At 42.1% G+C, this 17,316-nt stretch overlaps 1 protein-coding gene across 3 annotated transcripts in view; it reads right to left on the bottom strand.

The window, feature by feature from the left end:
* PAMR1 (peptidase domain containing associated with muscle regeneration 1) overlaps window positions 1-17,316 on the bottom strand; it is a 51,155-nt gene that overhangs the window by 19,182 nt on the left and 14,657 nt on the right. For 2 of the 3 annotated variants that reach the window (XM_009324663.1, XM_009324662.1), the window contains exons 4-5: window positions 13,907-14,124; window positions 9,454-9,561 (exon numbers count right to left, since the gene is read on the bottom strand). In XM_009324663.1, the coding sequence (XP_009322938.1) occupies window positions 9,454-9,561; window positions 13,907-14,124 (326 nt within the window). The remainder of the gene's footprint in view (window positions 1-9,453; window positions 9,562-13,906; window positions 14,125-17,316) is intronic. The other variant, XM_009324665.1, reaches the window with a different exon arrangement.

Here is a 17,316-nt window from a genome sequence, read left to right as displayed (position 1 = left end):
GATTCTCTGAAGGAAATGCTTTCCGGCGGTGGTGTGTGTTTACACAGGCCATGTCTGAGCAGGCTGGTGATGTCTAGCATGCTTGCTTGTCTTCTTTGTTGCCCCTCAGAACTTTTACTTTTTGGAGCTGGGAAGCTCTGTGTTTTAGGTGAAAAGAGTGTGGTTGCAACTTTCACAACCAGCAATGAGAAGAGGGTGAACAAGAAAAGCCAAGAGTGCTAAGGTTTGGGTTGAAAATTATTTTTTTTAAAGCAAGACTCTCAAAGCAGAGAACAAATACATGCAAACACTGCAGCAGATCCTGTACAGGAAAGGACAAGGAAACCACTGTGATAAAAAGGTGTTCACAGTGATGGCAGTGTTTTCTGGAATAAGGAGACTCTTGGACCTCAAAGAACAAGGATGCTTTGAACAGCTACAGCCACACACCCAAGCAGCACTGTTCTGCTTGGTCATGCCTGTCACCACAGACTCAGAAATGAGTGGGTGAGGCTTTAGGTGGGGCTCTCACAGGTACCTCCAACCTCTACGTTATCACAGGCACTTTAGCCAGCAAGACTAAGATACTAACAGCCAGCTCCACAAAGGTGCCCATGTCATGGTGATTTCAGTAGCTAAAAGAGCAAACAGGTGCCTAAATGTCACTTAGGAACTGGCCTTCAGTATCAAATACAAGTCCTGGAGGGGTAAAAAGGATTATTGCCCAAAAGTGTCCCACTGCATTGCAGCAGCTTCCATTCAGGTTGCTAGCAAGGGAGGATTTGGGATATACTATCTCTGCCCTCACTCACTTGTGTTTCAAAAGAGAGGTAACTCTCCACCCTCCTTCATGCCTCTTGTGATGCCCCAGGACACATTCGCCCAGCTCCAAGACCAGCTCCAGCCACAGCTCATGCAGAAATGCTGGGACAGGCAATTCACCACAAAGATTTTTGGCCTTAATTTATCTCCCTTGAAAGAGTCCTGGAAGTTCAAATCTCCTCTCATTGTTGCATTTTGCCAGTACTCACATTAATCCTGGAAATGTCAAAGGAAATCATAACAAAAGCAGCTGATCAGCCAACCCCAAGTACCAGAGAGAGTAGATTTCCAGTCCTGTTCTCTGGGCCTCTTCGCTTTTGCAGTGGTTCCACCAGCTAGGAATAATTACACAAAACTATGACGTAATCCCTACTGAAATCCGAATCTTTTCATTCCCTTCCAGCCAATTGGAACACACCCCTGATGTTTTCCAGCTCCCTGCTTCTGTGAATGAGACCGTATCCATGTGAAAATATGCTTGGATCACCCACTGTGATTTATTCATCCGGAGGCAATTTGGAGGTTGTTGCTTACAATTAGCCACTTGATCTTTATCAGCATTGTTCTTAGCCCTTAGAAAGCTGTGTCTCTGGATACAACCTTTCCGGTACTTGGACGGCCTATTTACTTACACAACTGGACCTGTTTGTGCATGGGATACTGGAGTGAGTGAAATCCTAACGATCCTCAACATTCACTTTATCAGTGGCAAGAACTATTATTTAGAATAAGTTCCCCAATGTGTCCCTTGAAAAACATCACAATATCACACTGCAGAGGAGAGCACTATCTGCTCAGGGGAAAGATTGTAGGGCAACAGAGAAGCTTATATGTTCATTATTACACCAAATTACAAAGGAGAGTAAATAATCTTGAGGTGTTTCATTTTGGAGATGTCAGCTTTCCAGCTAAACAGGTACAAGCCCAGGCAATGCTGGATGAGAAAGACACTCTAAAGAAATGCATATTGCTTTGAAACAATGTTTGTGAATGTGCATTAGGTGGAACAGGAAAACACCATTTAATCATATAGATTCACCCTAGCATAGCTGCCAGAGTAGTTTATTCAGCCTTTTGCAGGGATCTGAGCTGGATTTCAGATAGAAAGGAAGGTCTGGCATTGCCTGTTTAAGAAAAAGAGATGGAAATTAGCAAGTATTGAGATGAGAGTGTAGGTTAAGCGAGAGAGTACTAAGGAAATATCAGGGCAATTTGGTTGGCTGTGAAATGCAGTTCCTGAGCTTTTGAAGAAACCAAAGAGGAGTATGGGAGCCATAAGAAAGAGCAAGTGTGATACTGCCTGGTTGTTTGTGTCATCATTCCTACCACCTGGGGCCATTCTGCCTTGGCAGTGCTTTGTATCAGCTGCAAACAGTGTGCAAGACAGTGAAATCATGCCCACGAGCGCAACAAAGGTAGCTTGCCTCAGAGAGTGTAAAATCCTAAAGGAGGAATGAAGTCTTTGAATGAATTTTTGGGGGAAAAGAACAAAACTGTCAGCATTTAAGCATGCCGGTTATTCCAGCAAACTTTCAAAGTAGTTTTAAGGTTACTCCAAAGCACTGCAAGAACATAGAGTCTGTATGCTTGCACCCCAGAAGCTACAGTGTATCAGTAATCTTCAGAGAGGACAAGGAGTGGTTAGAGGCAGAGACCCCAAATCTATAATCTACTCCTGGCCCCTCTCTCATTTCTTCTAGCTCCAAAGAAACCAAAAGATATATCTGCTCCCCCTCAGCCAGGAGGCAGAAAACATCTCCATCAGCAACTTATAACTGTATACCAGCCCCCTGTCATCTCCAACCTTTGCAAAAGGTGGGGGTGAGCCTAAAGTGTGCCAGTGATACAGACTGTTTTTTTGGCCTGCATGCAGATATTCTGTGCTGAAGAACTGATTTATGCCATACATTAGAGCAGACCTGTCAGGAAGCCTTAGTCTCCTAAGTGATTCAGTGGTGATACGATGGGGAAAAGTATCTTTGTCTCATCCAGCATGGCAAGAATACATGGAATGTAGCTTGGCCCAACCTGCCCTCCTGCAACACCGATTCATTCTTCCACACAGCAAGTCATACCAGGGAGAATCCTGTGTATGGTTTTACCTCTAAAGCATGTTAGCAGACTGAGGAAAAAGCTCAGGATTGTTTTGGGGTGGCGCAAGTGGAGATTACCTATGAATCCTTTTAATGTGGCTTAGAAATACACCTCTTTTCCTATGGCAGGCCTATCCTTGGATGGATTATGTTAACAAAGAGGCAATATCTGATTTATTTAGACGATAGCAATGCCAGGGGCTATGCTCTGGGCAGAATACCATGGGTTTTTACCAGACATGTTTCACTTTCTGAAAAACTAAAAAACTGGCTAGTTAATAGACACTGAGAAAATAACAAAGGGTCAAGACGAGTTGTCAATAAAGCAGATGTCCTGTCTCTTTCAGCCTCGCTGTCACTACACTTACTCACTGGAGTTTCAAAACACTGTAAAAATATTATGAGATCAAACAGTGCTAAATGGTATGAGCAACCTCCTCCCAGAGACTGCATGACTTGCCCAATCCAACAGTTGTATTGACAGAGCTGAAGGAAAGAGCAGTCCTAGGGACCAGTTTTCTGCAGGCTGATTCACAAGCAGCAGTTGTTTAGTGATTGCCTCAGATGTTTGTAGCAATTTCCTTCCTCAGCCATCCACCTCATTTTTCTCTTAGGTGTTTCTGTCCTCCTGAGGGGCATCTTGGCTGTTTGTGTAACTGGAGCTTTAGTTTATCGCTCAGTGAATTAAGACAACCCAAAATTGATGTTAGGTTACCTTAAAGCACCAGACATAATGTTTGGTGGTTTGGCAGTTGCTGTGTGAACAGTTCCAGCATCCTTCAAACCAAGGGAGAAACCTCCAGGAAATATACTGAAGTGAAAACTGGGAGCAGAAATCTCTACCTCCATTTCAAGCCAAGCCCTTCAAATTCATGCACTAGGCACTAAACAATACAGATCTTGCCTCATACACACATGATTCTCCTGGAAAGGAGTATACTGTGGGGCAGTATGAGGCAGCAAGGATAACATCCTAGCAAATGTCTAGCCAGCATCACAACGTTGTTCTGATCAGCTCAGGAGAACAAAATAGGGCATTATCCCACCAGAACTGAACTCTGAAGGTGACTTAAAAACCTCTCTGAGGACTGCAGTACTATTATCTTACCTGGCTTTGCAGAGACATGAGCCAATGAAGCTTCCTCTATGACTGCACTGGCCATGTCTTCACTGCAGGATCATCTCACCCTGTCTGAACTAACTGTCCTTCTGAACAGTCTTGCCCATAAAGAGCAGTTCAGCCAAGTAATAGTGCTCAAGGCATGAGTAGTGATAACTATGTTGCCTCTCAAAGGGAGTCCTCGCAAGGTTCTGGAGAACAAGCCACCTCTGAGAGCATCCTGCCTGTGTTCACACTACAGGGTTGCTGTATGACAGGCTAAAGGGTGGTGCTGGTTTAAGCTTTAGCCTGTAACCCCTAATGGGTCTGCAAAACCTGAGAACTGCCACATTCCAGTTAAAGGTTTTTGCTAGTGTGTGGGTCTCAAGGCAAGTGAATCCTTGGATTGTGATAGTGAAAAAAGGCCACTAGCCTTAACTCCTTAATAGCTCCAGGTATATATATGCTTTGGCAGCAGCAGGGGTTGGGTTCTTATTTCCCACCCGATACATGCAAGCCTATAGGGAGGACAGTAGAAATGTGATGGAGAAAGAGTGGCATTAATCTCATCTCTTTAACACAGCCACCAAAAAAGCCACCTTGACACAAGTGGGGAAGAACTCTGTCCCTTTAAAAAAGCTGTAATAAGCTATTTTCCACTGGAAAAAATAAGCAAAATGCAACAAAACCAAAAAAACCAATGGCAGGGCTAGGAGTAGGGAAATTAAGAGTCCTATTTCTTTTTGGAACATTTTCCCTAACTGGAATAGGACTGATTTCCAGGCCAGAGAGGCATTTGGTTATACCTGACGTTCTCCACTGTAATCATGCAGCGTAGGCATGGTTTAACACATGTGGGCTGCAAATGGCACAATATATACTGGTATATATAGATAGTGATTATGGCACTCCTTGAAACCTATTACTGAGAATCTTTCTGACAAAATTTTAAAAAATCTCCAAGCATTCCCTTAGAAGATTCTGCATTACATGTCTATGGTTAGGTAAGAAAACTAGGTTTAATGTCCAGAACCACTCCCCAGTGCCTCATCCTAGACTCTGCTGGAATTAAAACTCTGTCTAAGCCTATACCAAGCACTGACAGCTGGGCTCATTTCTCCCATAGCAGAACAAGGCAGGGGGTGGGGGAGTGTTAATGCTTTCTCCCTATCTTAAATATCAGTCAGTCAGTCCGTTAAGGGCAAGGGCATCCCTAAGAACCAGCCCAAGTCACAGCTATATGGGGCCAAGAAGGATGGAAGGGGATTATATCAGCAGTGGAGAAGGACCTGAAAGCTATATTCAGAGGCCTGTTGGAATATAGTACAGCCAGCCCTAGCAACATCAAAGGCTACAGCAAGGAATTAGTTTATACAGCTTAGTCAGTTGGATTAGACCCTTCATTAGTATGCAGAACAAACCTCTTCTTCTTGGCAGACAGGAGCGAGAAACAGAATAAAAATGGAAATCGGATCTGAGCCCTGAATTCCCCATTCAGCACGAGTTCCTCTTATTTGCGTAGGAACTCTAGTTCGCCTGGCTTTGTTCGAAATAAAGGTAACAGGAAATTTCAGGGCAGGATGAGGTCAAGGTCTCTTGCTTTGGGGCCAGCAAGCCCTGGGAGGACTCGAGTCAGAACACCCCGTCCTAGGAGGAGGACAAGCAGAGGGGGAAAGCATTTGCCATGGGGTACCAGCAGTACTGCCTCTTCAGCATCTTCAGCAGGCAAACTCAACACTGAGACTTTGGAAAAGACCTTTCTTAGTTTGAGTTGAACAAGTAGTTGTCATGCTGTACAGAATCATTGACAGTCTGATACTCGAGTGGATGCTTTTTAGCATGCAGAGCACCAGGACAAAGCCACTAGTCAGCTTGTTATTTTTTCCCTAATGTGCATTTTTTGAGGAAGCTGCTGCTCTGTTTCAGGGTGTTGCAGGCTAAGAGAACAAGATGATTTGGTTTTGGGGTTTTTTTAATGCCTCTCATTGAAGGATTATTTGCATTAAAATCCGCAGAGGTCAGACAGAAAAGCCTGAGTTTGACCTCAATCATGTCAGCATGGCTAAGTGGTCACTGGGAGGGGTATGCAGGTATACTGCAAGTTCAGTTTAAGATCAGAAAGAAGCCCAAGTATTTAAAATAGGAATAAGTTTTCTCTACTTACTGTATCATCATAACAAAGCATGCTTATGTGTAAGAAGGTATTTGTTGCTGGTCTCTAGGACTTGTCTTTATTGTGTTTTAGGGCAGAAGAAAGAAGGAAAAATCTCTACTCTATTGGTTAGCATTTGTTTTACAATTTCATATAGATTTTTTTTTTTTTAAACAGTCTCTGGAGTGAAATCAGACCTATTTAGATAAAATATTTCTTGCCCTGATACAGGACTGATTGAAATACTAACAGCTGTTAGATACATGCCTGCATTTCACTTAATGCTGTTGCAGCATTTAAATAATGATATTAGCCCCTCAAATTGTAAACAAAAAGACAATTTCCTGGCTGCCATACTAGAAGAGAAAAGAGACTGCTAGTTATAAGCAACTTGTGCTTTTAATTATTTTAGAAATATTGCAAATTGTAACTGACAGAGCAATTAGGGTTGAATATTACCCCAGGAAAGCAGCTTGACCGATATTGATCATCCTGTTAAATAGATGAAATTTAGTTTAACAGAGGAAAAAATAGGTTCCTTGTGGTTTATCTCATTAAGGTGATTTCCATAATTCCAATAGTGATTCCCACATCTTTAAAACTAAACTTGGTAACAGACAAAAAGACAGCTGCATTGGGATGGTGAGGGACTTAGAAGATTTCTGATTCTGTCATGAAATGTCCATTGCTGAATTTGTTTAATTTGGCCTTAACTTATTCCTCAATGAGATAATCACACAGTCTCCCTTCCTCTGAAGTATGTCCCTTGGATTTCTTTAAAACCCTTGTATCGCTCTGGGTACCTTCTGTTGCACCACCTCAAATCTTCTACATGCACTTAACATTAAGGAGCTCTAATTTTCTTCTCTCTTATATCTATTTTTCATCAGCATAAATCCATTTACTTTAATGGGATTGCACCTGACCTGCTCCAAGAAAGCCAGACTGAAAGAATCAGCCTCATAGTGTCTGAAGTCATATTCAATATTCCAAAAGTGACGATTTTATGATTGTTTTCTGCAGAAATAAATTTATTTCCCTTGTCTCCATTTCACAAGACAGCACTGTTGCTGCAAGACCTAACAGACAGAAAGATTCTGAGCATAACACAATCTCCCTTTAACATTTAAACTGCAATGCTGTTCAGGAAACTATATGACTAATTTTTAAAGAATTGCAGCCACAGATATTTTTTCCAGTTCCTCCTTTTGCTCTTAAAAAACAAATCAAACTGATTTTCTGCCTTTTTCCCCCCATACATTGGAAAATACTTAGGATACATTTTGGCAAAGCTGAAGGAAATATCTTAAGAAAAATCTTCTTTGAAGCCAAAGAAAACAGATTTGCCATGATGTTTTCCCACTGTGAGGTTTGCTATTCATATACAAGGGAAAAAAGGCAACCTTTATCTATGGTATGGAAAGCAGTAATATAGGTGCTGGAAAAAATATTACCTAGCATAAGCAAACGGCAAGCATACAGCCACAAACATCATAAAGTAACCGTATTTTATCCACCTAAACTGTTCTTTCACAAATCAAACTATAGGATTCTTGTCAAGTTAAAAATTTTACTGTATGTATTTTTAAGTGTCTCCTCCCTTTTATTCTGTTACTACCTATACCCTTCATTGTTTACAGTAAGACAGAAGTCTTATCCTATTGTTTTTTTACTACCTCCTCTGTTTGCTGTGTGTGTTGCATGGGTGAAGTTTCTACACGGGAATTGCAAAAGAAAACTAGTACAAGAATGTGAGCTTCATTTCTTGCCTTGACTGTAGTGCAGAGCCTGCCAAAACTAGGGTTGAGGTTTGCTGGAAATGTAATTAGTTTGAAATTTAGGTTGGTTCTGAAACAGACAGGAATTTATTTTTTTTTTTAACTCTCTCCTGAAGACAGGAATGGAACTAATCTCACTGAGCAGTTGCAAAGAGCTCGGGAGTTTCCAGTCCCTAAATGACCTGCTAAACAACTACTCACAGGAAAGAGGCTGTTAGCAGAAGAGCCAGCCACATTAGCCCTGAGCTCAGGAACCCTCAATTTTCAGCAACCCCTTCCCTACAGAAAACATACCAGGAATCTATGCAGTCTGCAGAATGTGGCATGCTGTTCAGAACCAAAACTTTTTCAGGCTTATAGAAAATGTAAAACTACCTCTCCTCTGGTCTGCTGGGAGAAAAGTCAAGTCTTATGAGCTACTTCTGGATCTGTAGAAATCAAAAGGTCTTTTATCTCAAAATGATCCATGTAAGGAGGTACAATGTCATTATGATTTAACCCTCCTAATGAAGTAAAAGCAATTCCAGGAGAGAAATCCACTCCTGACAATGGCACGTTGAAAAGATTTTGAAGTAGTGAGGTTTGGGGTATATTGGCTGCGCTGACATAGCATTGAAAACTCTGGAAGCAGGCAAGGCATTGTGTGCCTTACGGCCAGACTAATGCCACAGCAGGGCACAGTAAACCATGCTTTCCGTCTTGGGCCAAATATGATCCCAAGTGGATTTCACTAGTATCACTGAAATCCTCCAGGGTCAGCTGGAGCTCTAGCTCAGTGACTTTAAATATTGTACAATGCTCCTTTCAGCTGGTAGAGACGATACAGCCTTTATCATAGTACATATTGCACAATTCTTACTCCTCCTTGCTCTTTCAAGCCCTGTTAGATGAAGACATTTGCTCAAGCATGAAGAATTAAATCACTAGAACAGACAATTGATTTGAACTCATTTGAACCCAGTTATTTTACAATTTGCTTGGCAGGACAAAACCAGTTGTATGACTATATGTACAGTGAGGACCACCAACACAGATATGGACAGAACATATATACCCTTTTTCATTTATTTTGATCCCAAGTCTCTGTCATTCGTGGTGCCAGAACTCTACCTTTCAGGTGGCTGTGAGGGAAGACAAACTTCTTAGGACTGACTCTGGCTAAAGCATGAAGTGCAGGGCTCAGCTGGGGTATGTGCTTTTAGAAGAGAACAGCTGATCCACACACAGTGGAAAATAGCAGGCAGGTGTATCTCTGTCCGATAAGGCTAGTCCATTGCAAGATTTCTTGTGTGTTTCCCAGCTCCAATTCTGTTTTACCTTTTTACGCATAGATATAAAGCTGCAGAACTATTCAGTGGAGGTCTTCATAAACTGCAAGCAACGTTGTCTTAAAAAATGCCACAAGAATCTCAGTGCATTCTCTGGCACTGTGACTGACCTAACCTACATATTAATGACACTCCTAACAATTAATGGCCTGCATCAGTGACATCCCTGAAGGATGGTTGTACACACAGTGCTTGTACTCACAGTTTTCACAGTGATTCCCTGTATAGCCAGCCAGACAGGCACATTTGTAGGTACCGCTTTTGTCTAGAATGCACGTTCCATCATGAAGACATGGAGATGAAGAACAAGCTAGAAAAGAAAAGCAAGAACATTCATGGTCTCTCATAGGATGGGGGTCCTATCTATTTTTCCTAATGATGGTTGTGTCTTAGGGTAAATTACATATTCTGGTTAAAAGTTAGGAAGACACAGTAAAGGGCCTAATGCATGTCAAAAAGCCTTCTGCTCTTCTTTCTTAGTTACTGGAGAAGGGATCTTATAGGGATGGGCAGTTATTTTCCCAGCCTTCATCACCTTACTTTTACCATTTTCCTTTAACTGTAGTCAAGTGGTGAGAAAGGTTTGTGGAAGAAAAATAATTTACAGCAAGCTCCAACAGTGTTTAGAGCTTAGCCTAAATTAAAGAAGTTTCATATCAACCTACATTTCTCCTGCCATTCATCCCAGAGTTTAGGGATAAGTTCTGGGATCCATGGTTCTGGTGGGTTTTTTGGGTCTCGGATCTTGTCATCCCAGACTTTGGGAGTTGCTTTGCTCCTGAGGAGCACTTCTTTGGTGTTGGATTCAGGAAGCTCTGAATGGTCATGATGACCCTAAGTCTGCCGGGGAAGCTCTTGTACACCACAAATCTGGCAGTGATACACATCAAACTGTACATATTAACATAAATTAATATCAGAATGTGTAATTGCACCATTTAATATCAGCAAATTCCACTGTGCAATAGCACATACCCTTTTTTTGGTGCCTGCTCTAAGGGGAGTGAGTAGAACATAATTTATTCTCAAAAATACGAAGAAATAATTTCCACTTAGATTAGTTTCCAAACTGAGTGTGGGTTTTAACAGACAGAAAGTAGAGCCAAAATATCAAGATTTAGATCCAGTTTAAGATTCAAGTAACTCCAACATCTGAGGATTCAGGATCTGATGCCCTGCTTCAAGTCCGTCTTAACAAAACAAGACTCTACAGCAAAGTTCACATCTGGATCCATACCAGAAGTTGAGTTCAGTTTCAGCTCACATTGACTACAAAACATATTCCTTGCCATCTTAAAGAATTATCCAACCATGTTTGATAACTTATGGATATAGCAATCCTAATTGCTAGAAAGGTCTGCATTCTAATTCATTTACAGATCATCTTTGTCTTTCCATGCTAAATACACTGATTACTTCGGTTATAACAGAAATATGAATCTTTGTACCAGCCGTTGAGTTTTGCAACCACGAGCAACCAGCCCTGGGGAACCTATGGTGAGGTTGTGTACTATTACATTTAAAGCATTCTCTCTGCTGCAGTCCAGAATGGCAGATAACAGAATCAGCAGTTTTCCTTGCAAAGACTTTGCTTGAAGCATAATCTTTGAGTCTCTTATATTCAATGGCAAGAGACAAGAAATATATAGATGCCAAATGTGGTTTTCTCTGGAGGTTTCATGTGGTGATGTAAAAGCAATTCATACATGGCTGGGCAATGAATATCTCCCAGGTGTCATTGAAGACTAAGGTCTGGCTAAGGACAGTAATTAATTCGTTAAAAGGAATATATATGTGGCAATTGTACTGTATCCAACTAATGTAAAATATCACTGAAAAAGGGAAGGAGAAGCAGAAGAGCCTGTACAGACTGATATTTTGTAGTCACTGGTTTGAAGCCAGTGAACTTTCAGCTTTATCCTTGCCCCAGCTTTGTCTCATGATTCTGTAAAAGTAAGCATGTCAAGTGAACGAGGATAAGTGCCAGATACTGTCTTTGAAAATGCCTCATACTCAAGAGCACTAAATATTTTTCTTTTTAAAGGAGTCTTTATTTCCTGGCTTCAGTCAAACAACATGGGACAGTAATGCAAAAGGTTAAAGCGCCTATGTTGGTTCAAAGATCACTAGCTTGGGGGTACAGAAAGTAAATCATAGAATCATAGAATCATAGAATAGTTTGGGTTGGGAGGGACCTTTAAAGGTCATCTAGTCCAACCCCCCTGCCGTGGGCAGGGACATCTTCAACTAGATCAGGTTGCTCAGAGCCCCGTCCAACCTGACCTTGAATGTTTCCAGGGATGGGGCATCCATCACCTCCCTGGGCAACCTGTTCCAGTGTTTCACCACCCTCAGCGTAAAAAAATTCTTCCTTATATCTAGATGCAGTAAAGTAATGCAGTAAAGCACTATCGAAATTCAGTAACAGGCTTTCATCTAACTAGATCCAGCATATGTCTAATCCCTAAGAGACCCTGATGCCTCCTCCTCTGGCCTCCCATCCTTCTCATCTGAAGTCTGTTGAGTGACTTCTGGTCACTCATGCCAATTACTGGTTCCCATTTGACACTTTGCATGGGATGGGACATAACACCTGCTTCCAGACCAGGCAGCGCAGCAGGTTGTGTGGATTCATCCTTTAATAACTACACATACAGTGACCTTTCCTAAAGGGGATATAGGCTTTGCAGCTTATTTTTATTAATCAAAACCTTTCTGGCAGTTGAATGAGTGACCTCTGTGCAGTCAGTGCCACTGCTTCAGCAAGCTATGACTTACAAGCCAGCACAGAGTTCAGAGGAAGGGAAGACAGAAAGGGAAGGTATTCAGTTCTGATGGCACAAGACACTTCTTTAGTCCTCTCCATTACACCACAAAGGCGCTGGGGACATCAGATCATGTCCATGGCCTGGTCCACATCCTGTAAGCACAAGTGCTGCTGCTGCTCTCACCTGCAGCACAGGGAATTGCTCTAGCAAGCCCTGTGCAATCTGTTCTGGGAACCTTGGTTTTTCCATAGTGGTGTGCACAGAGGGAAATTTCAGGGGAAATGCTTCAGTTTGTGATGTGCTGCCAGAGCTTTCGAACCTGTGCTGCCCCCGCTTTCAATTCTACACTGCTCCATGCACACTGTATTCTTCCCCTAAACTGTCCTGCTGTCCAGGTTAATGCTTCACATAAAAAGACACTGGGAGTGTTTTAAAAGCCTTTTCACTGCAGCTACGCATTAGGCCAGGACAGCCTCATAATAAAGTCCACAATAAGACCTCCTCACAAACTCTAAGAAGCCCTTTGCAATGTGCTCTGTGTGGATTACCACACTTGCAGCCACCCAGCCTCAGAATAATTACCACTAAAAATGGGGTGGAAATAAAGTGCTCAACAGTATTTGAATACCAAGTGTTCCCTGCTGGGCAGAGGAAACAGAATCAATTCAGCTTGCACCATATGGAAAATGTTAGTTCCCTGAGTGTAGGCAGCCCTTATGCAACATAGCCCACACCACATTCATTTGTTCTATATCACTTCTCCTGCTGTAAGCCCAGGCGAACTATCAATAGCTAACTGCTCCTGCTATGTTACTAACAGGTACTAAAGGTAACATTTGAAGAACAGAGCAGGCTAAGAAATGGCATAAAAAACTGCATCCAGCCGTATGCACATTTCAGATTGCTAATTACACCCCTGACCATTGTTAACAGCTGATCCACTGTAGGTTTGTGTATTTATATAAGGATTATATAAACTAACTAAACTTCCTGAGCCAGATATACCCTGGATGACCTCATGAAATGTGGGTCACCAGGGTGTGAGGAAGGCAAGTTATGGTGAGTCATAGATCCTGCAGGGTTTATCTATGGCAAAGCAGCACACTCCGATCAGCCTTCTGTGCCAGGAGTACTGTGGATAGATTTGACCAAAATTCCCTACATAGCTAAACAAGGAAGATGCAGGAAGAGCATAGAGGCTGCTTCAAATGCTATGGCAAAATGAGGAGCCAGCTACATTTTCAATGTTATTTTGCAGCCAGAAAGAAACGATGGGAAGCAGTGTGAGGGACTCAAGCACTGAGTACTAACAAAAACAGGAATTCTGGAGCCCTGCTTCTGTCATTCATAACACTGAGTTCATCACAGAATGGGAATGCCTCTTTTTTTTTTCATAAAGAAAATAATCTGTCCTTTGTACGCACTTTTATTTTAAGCCTTAATGGTATGATACATGACCCAACACAAGAGTCATGTCAGGGCATTTTCACTGAGCTGATTGTGAGGCTTTGCATCAGGTTTTTGCTAATTGAGACAGTGACTCTGCTCCTGCACACAGCATTGAGCAATTCTGCAATTGCAGATACGCATGCCCCTTCTGTGCTCTTAGTTCTCAGATTCAAACAGAAAAGTCTCACAAAACAGCAGCTTTTCTGTGCTGGCTGATGTGCTTGTTCTTCACGCAGGTAGAAGGAATTCAGTCTTTGTTAGAAGAGCCTCACATTCACATGCCATCTGATGGCTTTTGAATCTTCCCTGCACTGACTTTGTGTAAGTTGCTGTTGGCAACACAGCATGAAATTTTTTAATGAAGCAAAACAGGGAGAGAAATTAGTGAAATTGAATTAATGAGAATGAGTGGCATCTTCCACTTTTGGATTATTTTACCTGTAATTTCTTCAAAGACAGCATGAAATCCATCAAAATTCTTGGATCCATCAGACTGGAAGAGGACATGGAGTGAAGACCCAGTGCTTCGGATGGGAGGCGGCCTCTCATTTCCACAGAATTTCTTAATTATTTGGCTGTCCAAATTGTCCCCATCACGGACCTCCACATAGTCATACTGGCACATGTAGTCAAACTCCAGGCTCAGCATGGAAAATCTTGGAGAACAAGGACACACAGTCAGACTGCATACTCTCACCTGTGCACGCTGACTCTGATTTATTTGGATGTTTAGTTATGTTAGTGCCTCCTCCCCCCTCAATGAATCAACAAGTCCCTAATCACATGAATCTCACTTCATCTCAATTTCTGCATCATGATCCTTGGAAGCCAGCTCAACTCTACACAGATGCTCCATGAGAATATTTAAGTGGCAGAACAGTGAAGTTTAAATTGAAGTCATATGGTCCGTTCACATGCATCAGGTCCCTAACCACATTACAATGTTAGAACTTTCATCTAGGGTCAGACACTGTAGGGGACATATTTCTATCGTGGCTGTTTCCTAAAAATTGTTCTACTTCCCCTAAATAAATAAAGTTCTAAGTAACGAAAGTAACAGTATCAAAGACCAAGGCTCAAAAGCTATTTGCATTGTGATTTTCAGAAGTCAGCAATTAGGGGTACAAGGAAAGCTTGGGGATGTAACAGAAGCAGAAATAGGCAGAGAAAGGGAATCTGAAACAACTACAGCATGTTTTGCATTAGAAAGCAAAATGGCAGTAAATCCCCAATGTCTGGCACTTGCTCTTCTTTTGAGGGTAGAAGTTCGTGGTAGAGGGTAGAAGTTAGTGCAGAAGTGAAATATTTAAAGCCTTTTCCCACAATGTCTGTCTTTCCTAGCTTTGATCCAGCTACTGTGCGAGGCTCTTGTTTGTTAACAGCAATGTTATATGCTGCTGTTTTAATTCAGTGGGCAGAGAGCCAAAGCATCCCACCAGAACATGAATGAGAAACAGAGTGAGAAACACCAAGTGCCTCTTGAGCAATGGCCAGAGGTGCTGGGCCCAGCCTTGGTACAGCAGATAAGGATGAGAAGATCTGGGCCTGGGAGAGGCCATGCTACTAACTGTTCGGCAGAATATTTTATATTTATATTGACTACACAAACTTGTTGTGTACTCAATCTTCCTGAGAACTCCTAAAGCTGCAGACGTGTATTTAGGATTAGGCTAAATCTCCCACATCGCCTATTCCAGTGTGGGCCTAGTAATTTGCAAAGACTGCATTTTCACACCAAAGGGGTGAGACAAATTTTGGATCTGCTGCTGGATCTCACAGTCTGAAGAGGCAAGAGAGTACTGGAGCCTATTTCCTGCTCTTCTCTTCTTGGGACTCAGGCCTCCATGTTAAGGAGGCCACCATGTTATGTGAAATGACCTTTCTTTGATAACTCATGAGCTGACTTAAGAGGTCTCTTCATTCAGTCACCTTTGTTCAGGTCATATGGTTGGTTTTAGAGCATCAGGAGTACACTACATACACAGAAATGAGTGAGCAGTTGTAGGAAGCCACACCAATGGAGCAGAGCCCCTTATTTTTTAAATCATCTGGTGGAATGTAGAATAAGAAAAAAATGACAGCTGCTTGTAATATGCATTAGAGAGCTTTGCATAAAATCCATGAGTTGAATTCTAGTTCTGTCAGGTTTGCCAGAGACATCCTCACAGGCATCAGGTTATACACTACATCTTCAAAACATTCTTTCACTGGTGCATCATACCCCAGGGGTCTACCCTTATGGAAGTTATAGAGCAATACAAATTAACCCATTAATCCTTGTCACACTTATCAGGCTACAGTTTATCCTGACTCAATCCTAAAAATATTTACTCATTCTTTGAACTGGTATATTTCTGATTAAAATTAAGTATGTGTGTAAGTAGAGAAGGAAAGTTTCTGGGATGCCCACCATGTAATGGGAGCAGTATTATTTATAGATGTAAAGGTAAACTCTATCTAGCAGTGTGTTCCTGAACAAATATCAGGAGGTACTCACACAGAGTGAAGATACAGAATGAAAAGCGATACACAGGATACTGTTTTTAATTGTTTGCTTTCTCTGCTTTAAAAAATTATGTAAACAGGGTAGAAGACATGAAAGGCATAGGGGGTTCTGATTTGCATTTTATTTAACTTAGCATAGAAGCAGATACACTGTACTGATGACATGGGATCCCATGATTAAGACTCAGACTTGGCAGGTCAGGAAACCTGCCAAAGCTTTTCAAAACCTCTTGGCTATGGACCAGTTGACGGGACCCTTTATAGACCATGTGGTCTGTTGCTGTTTAAATCACAGGTACAGGCAACGTAATGAACCTCATTTCCCTCACCTGTGAAACTGTAACTATATCATAATTCTCTTGGATATTATGAAACTAAGCATGCTAATCTAGTGCTACAGGTCATCAGTTACAAAATGGAATGCAAAGTATTGTCTTGATTTCATCAGTGTCTGCAGTGTGAATATATTCACTAACCCCTCTGAGGAAAACTTCTAGCCAAAGGAAAATATTTAAAACTGCATCTCTGCTGAGACATTAAAGAAAATGATTGAAAGCTGTGAGCTACTTCTACTGTGGTATGACATCCCTGACATGGCTCGGGCTGAGGGAGCCTATACATCACAACCCAAAGAAAAACAAGGCTGGAAAAAAGCAGAGAAAACAAACTACCACCACAATCTGGGCACCATTTATCAAAACAGCTCTGCTTAGCCAACCCCCAAAGGACTGTGTGGCACAGCTTGAAGCAAGGGAAGATTTATTGGTGCTCCTGAGAGTTTTACTCTTCCTGCCCTATGTAAGCAGAGACAAGCCACTTTGTTCCCCTTCTGTATCACACTGTCCCCATCCCTGCCCTCGCAGGCCATCAGAGCAGCAGCCAACAGAATTTGTGCACAGAGAGAATGAAGAAAGCAGTTCTTTTGTTAGCAGTTGTGCTGATTCAGCACAATGTTGGCTGTGCATTACAGCTCTAAGCAGAGTTAGCACCCACAGAGAGAATCGGCGCATTTATATGAAAATGCAGTGAGGGCAACGATTCAGCATGGATGGCAGACCCAGGAGGAAGACTCTTGTGGCCTGCTTACTTGCACCTGCCCTTCTGTGTAGGAATGGCCTAAAGGAGAAGCTTTAGGCTAAATGTACCAGTTTTCCACAGTATCTAACTGCTGAAGTACCTCAATGGCCAGCTTTGATGTGGTCCACCTTGAAAACCTCAGCTGATTCAGAACACACTCCAGGGTTACCTTATGTGAGGGAGATATAGGTCCTCGTGTTCTGTGTTTGCCCTGGAGGCTTCCTCCTATGCCTCCTGACTTGCAGGGTGGCAGGATTAAGTGTGGA

The sequence above is a fragment of the Pygoscelis adeliae genome, unplaced genomic scaffold (assembly GCF_000699105.1).
Source record: "Pygoscelis adeliae isolate BGI_AS28 unplaced genomic scaffold, ASM69910v1 Scaffold225, whole genome shotgun sequence".
Classification (NCBI taxonomy): Eukaryota; Metazoa; Chordata; class Aves; order Sphenisciformes; family Spheniscidae; genus Pygoscelis; species Pygoscelis adeliae.
This window is presented reverse-complemented; position numbering and strand designations above follow the sequence as displayed.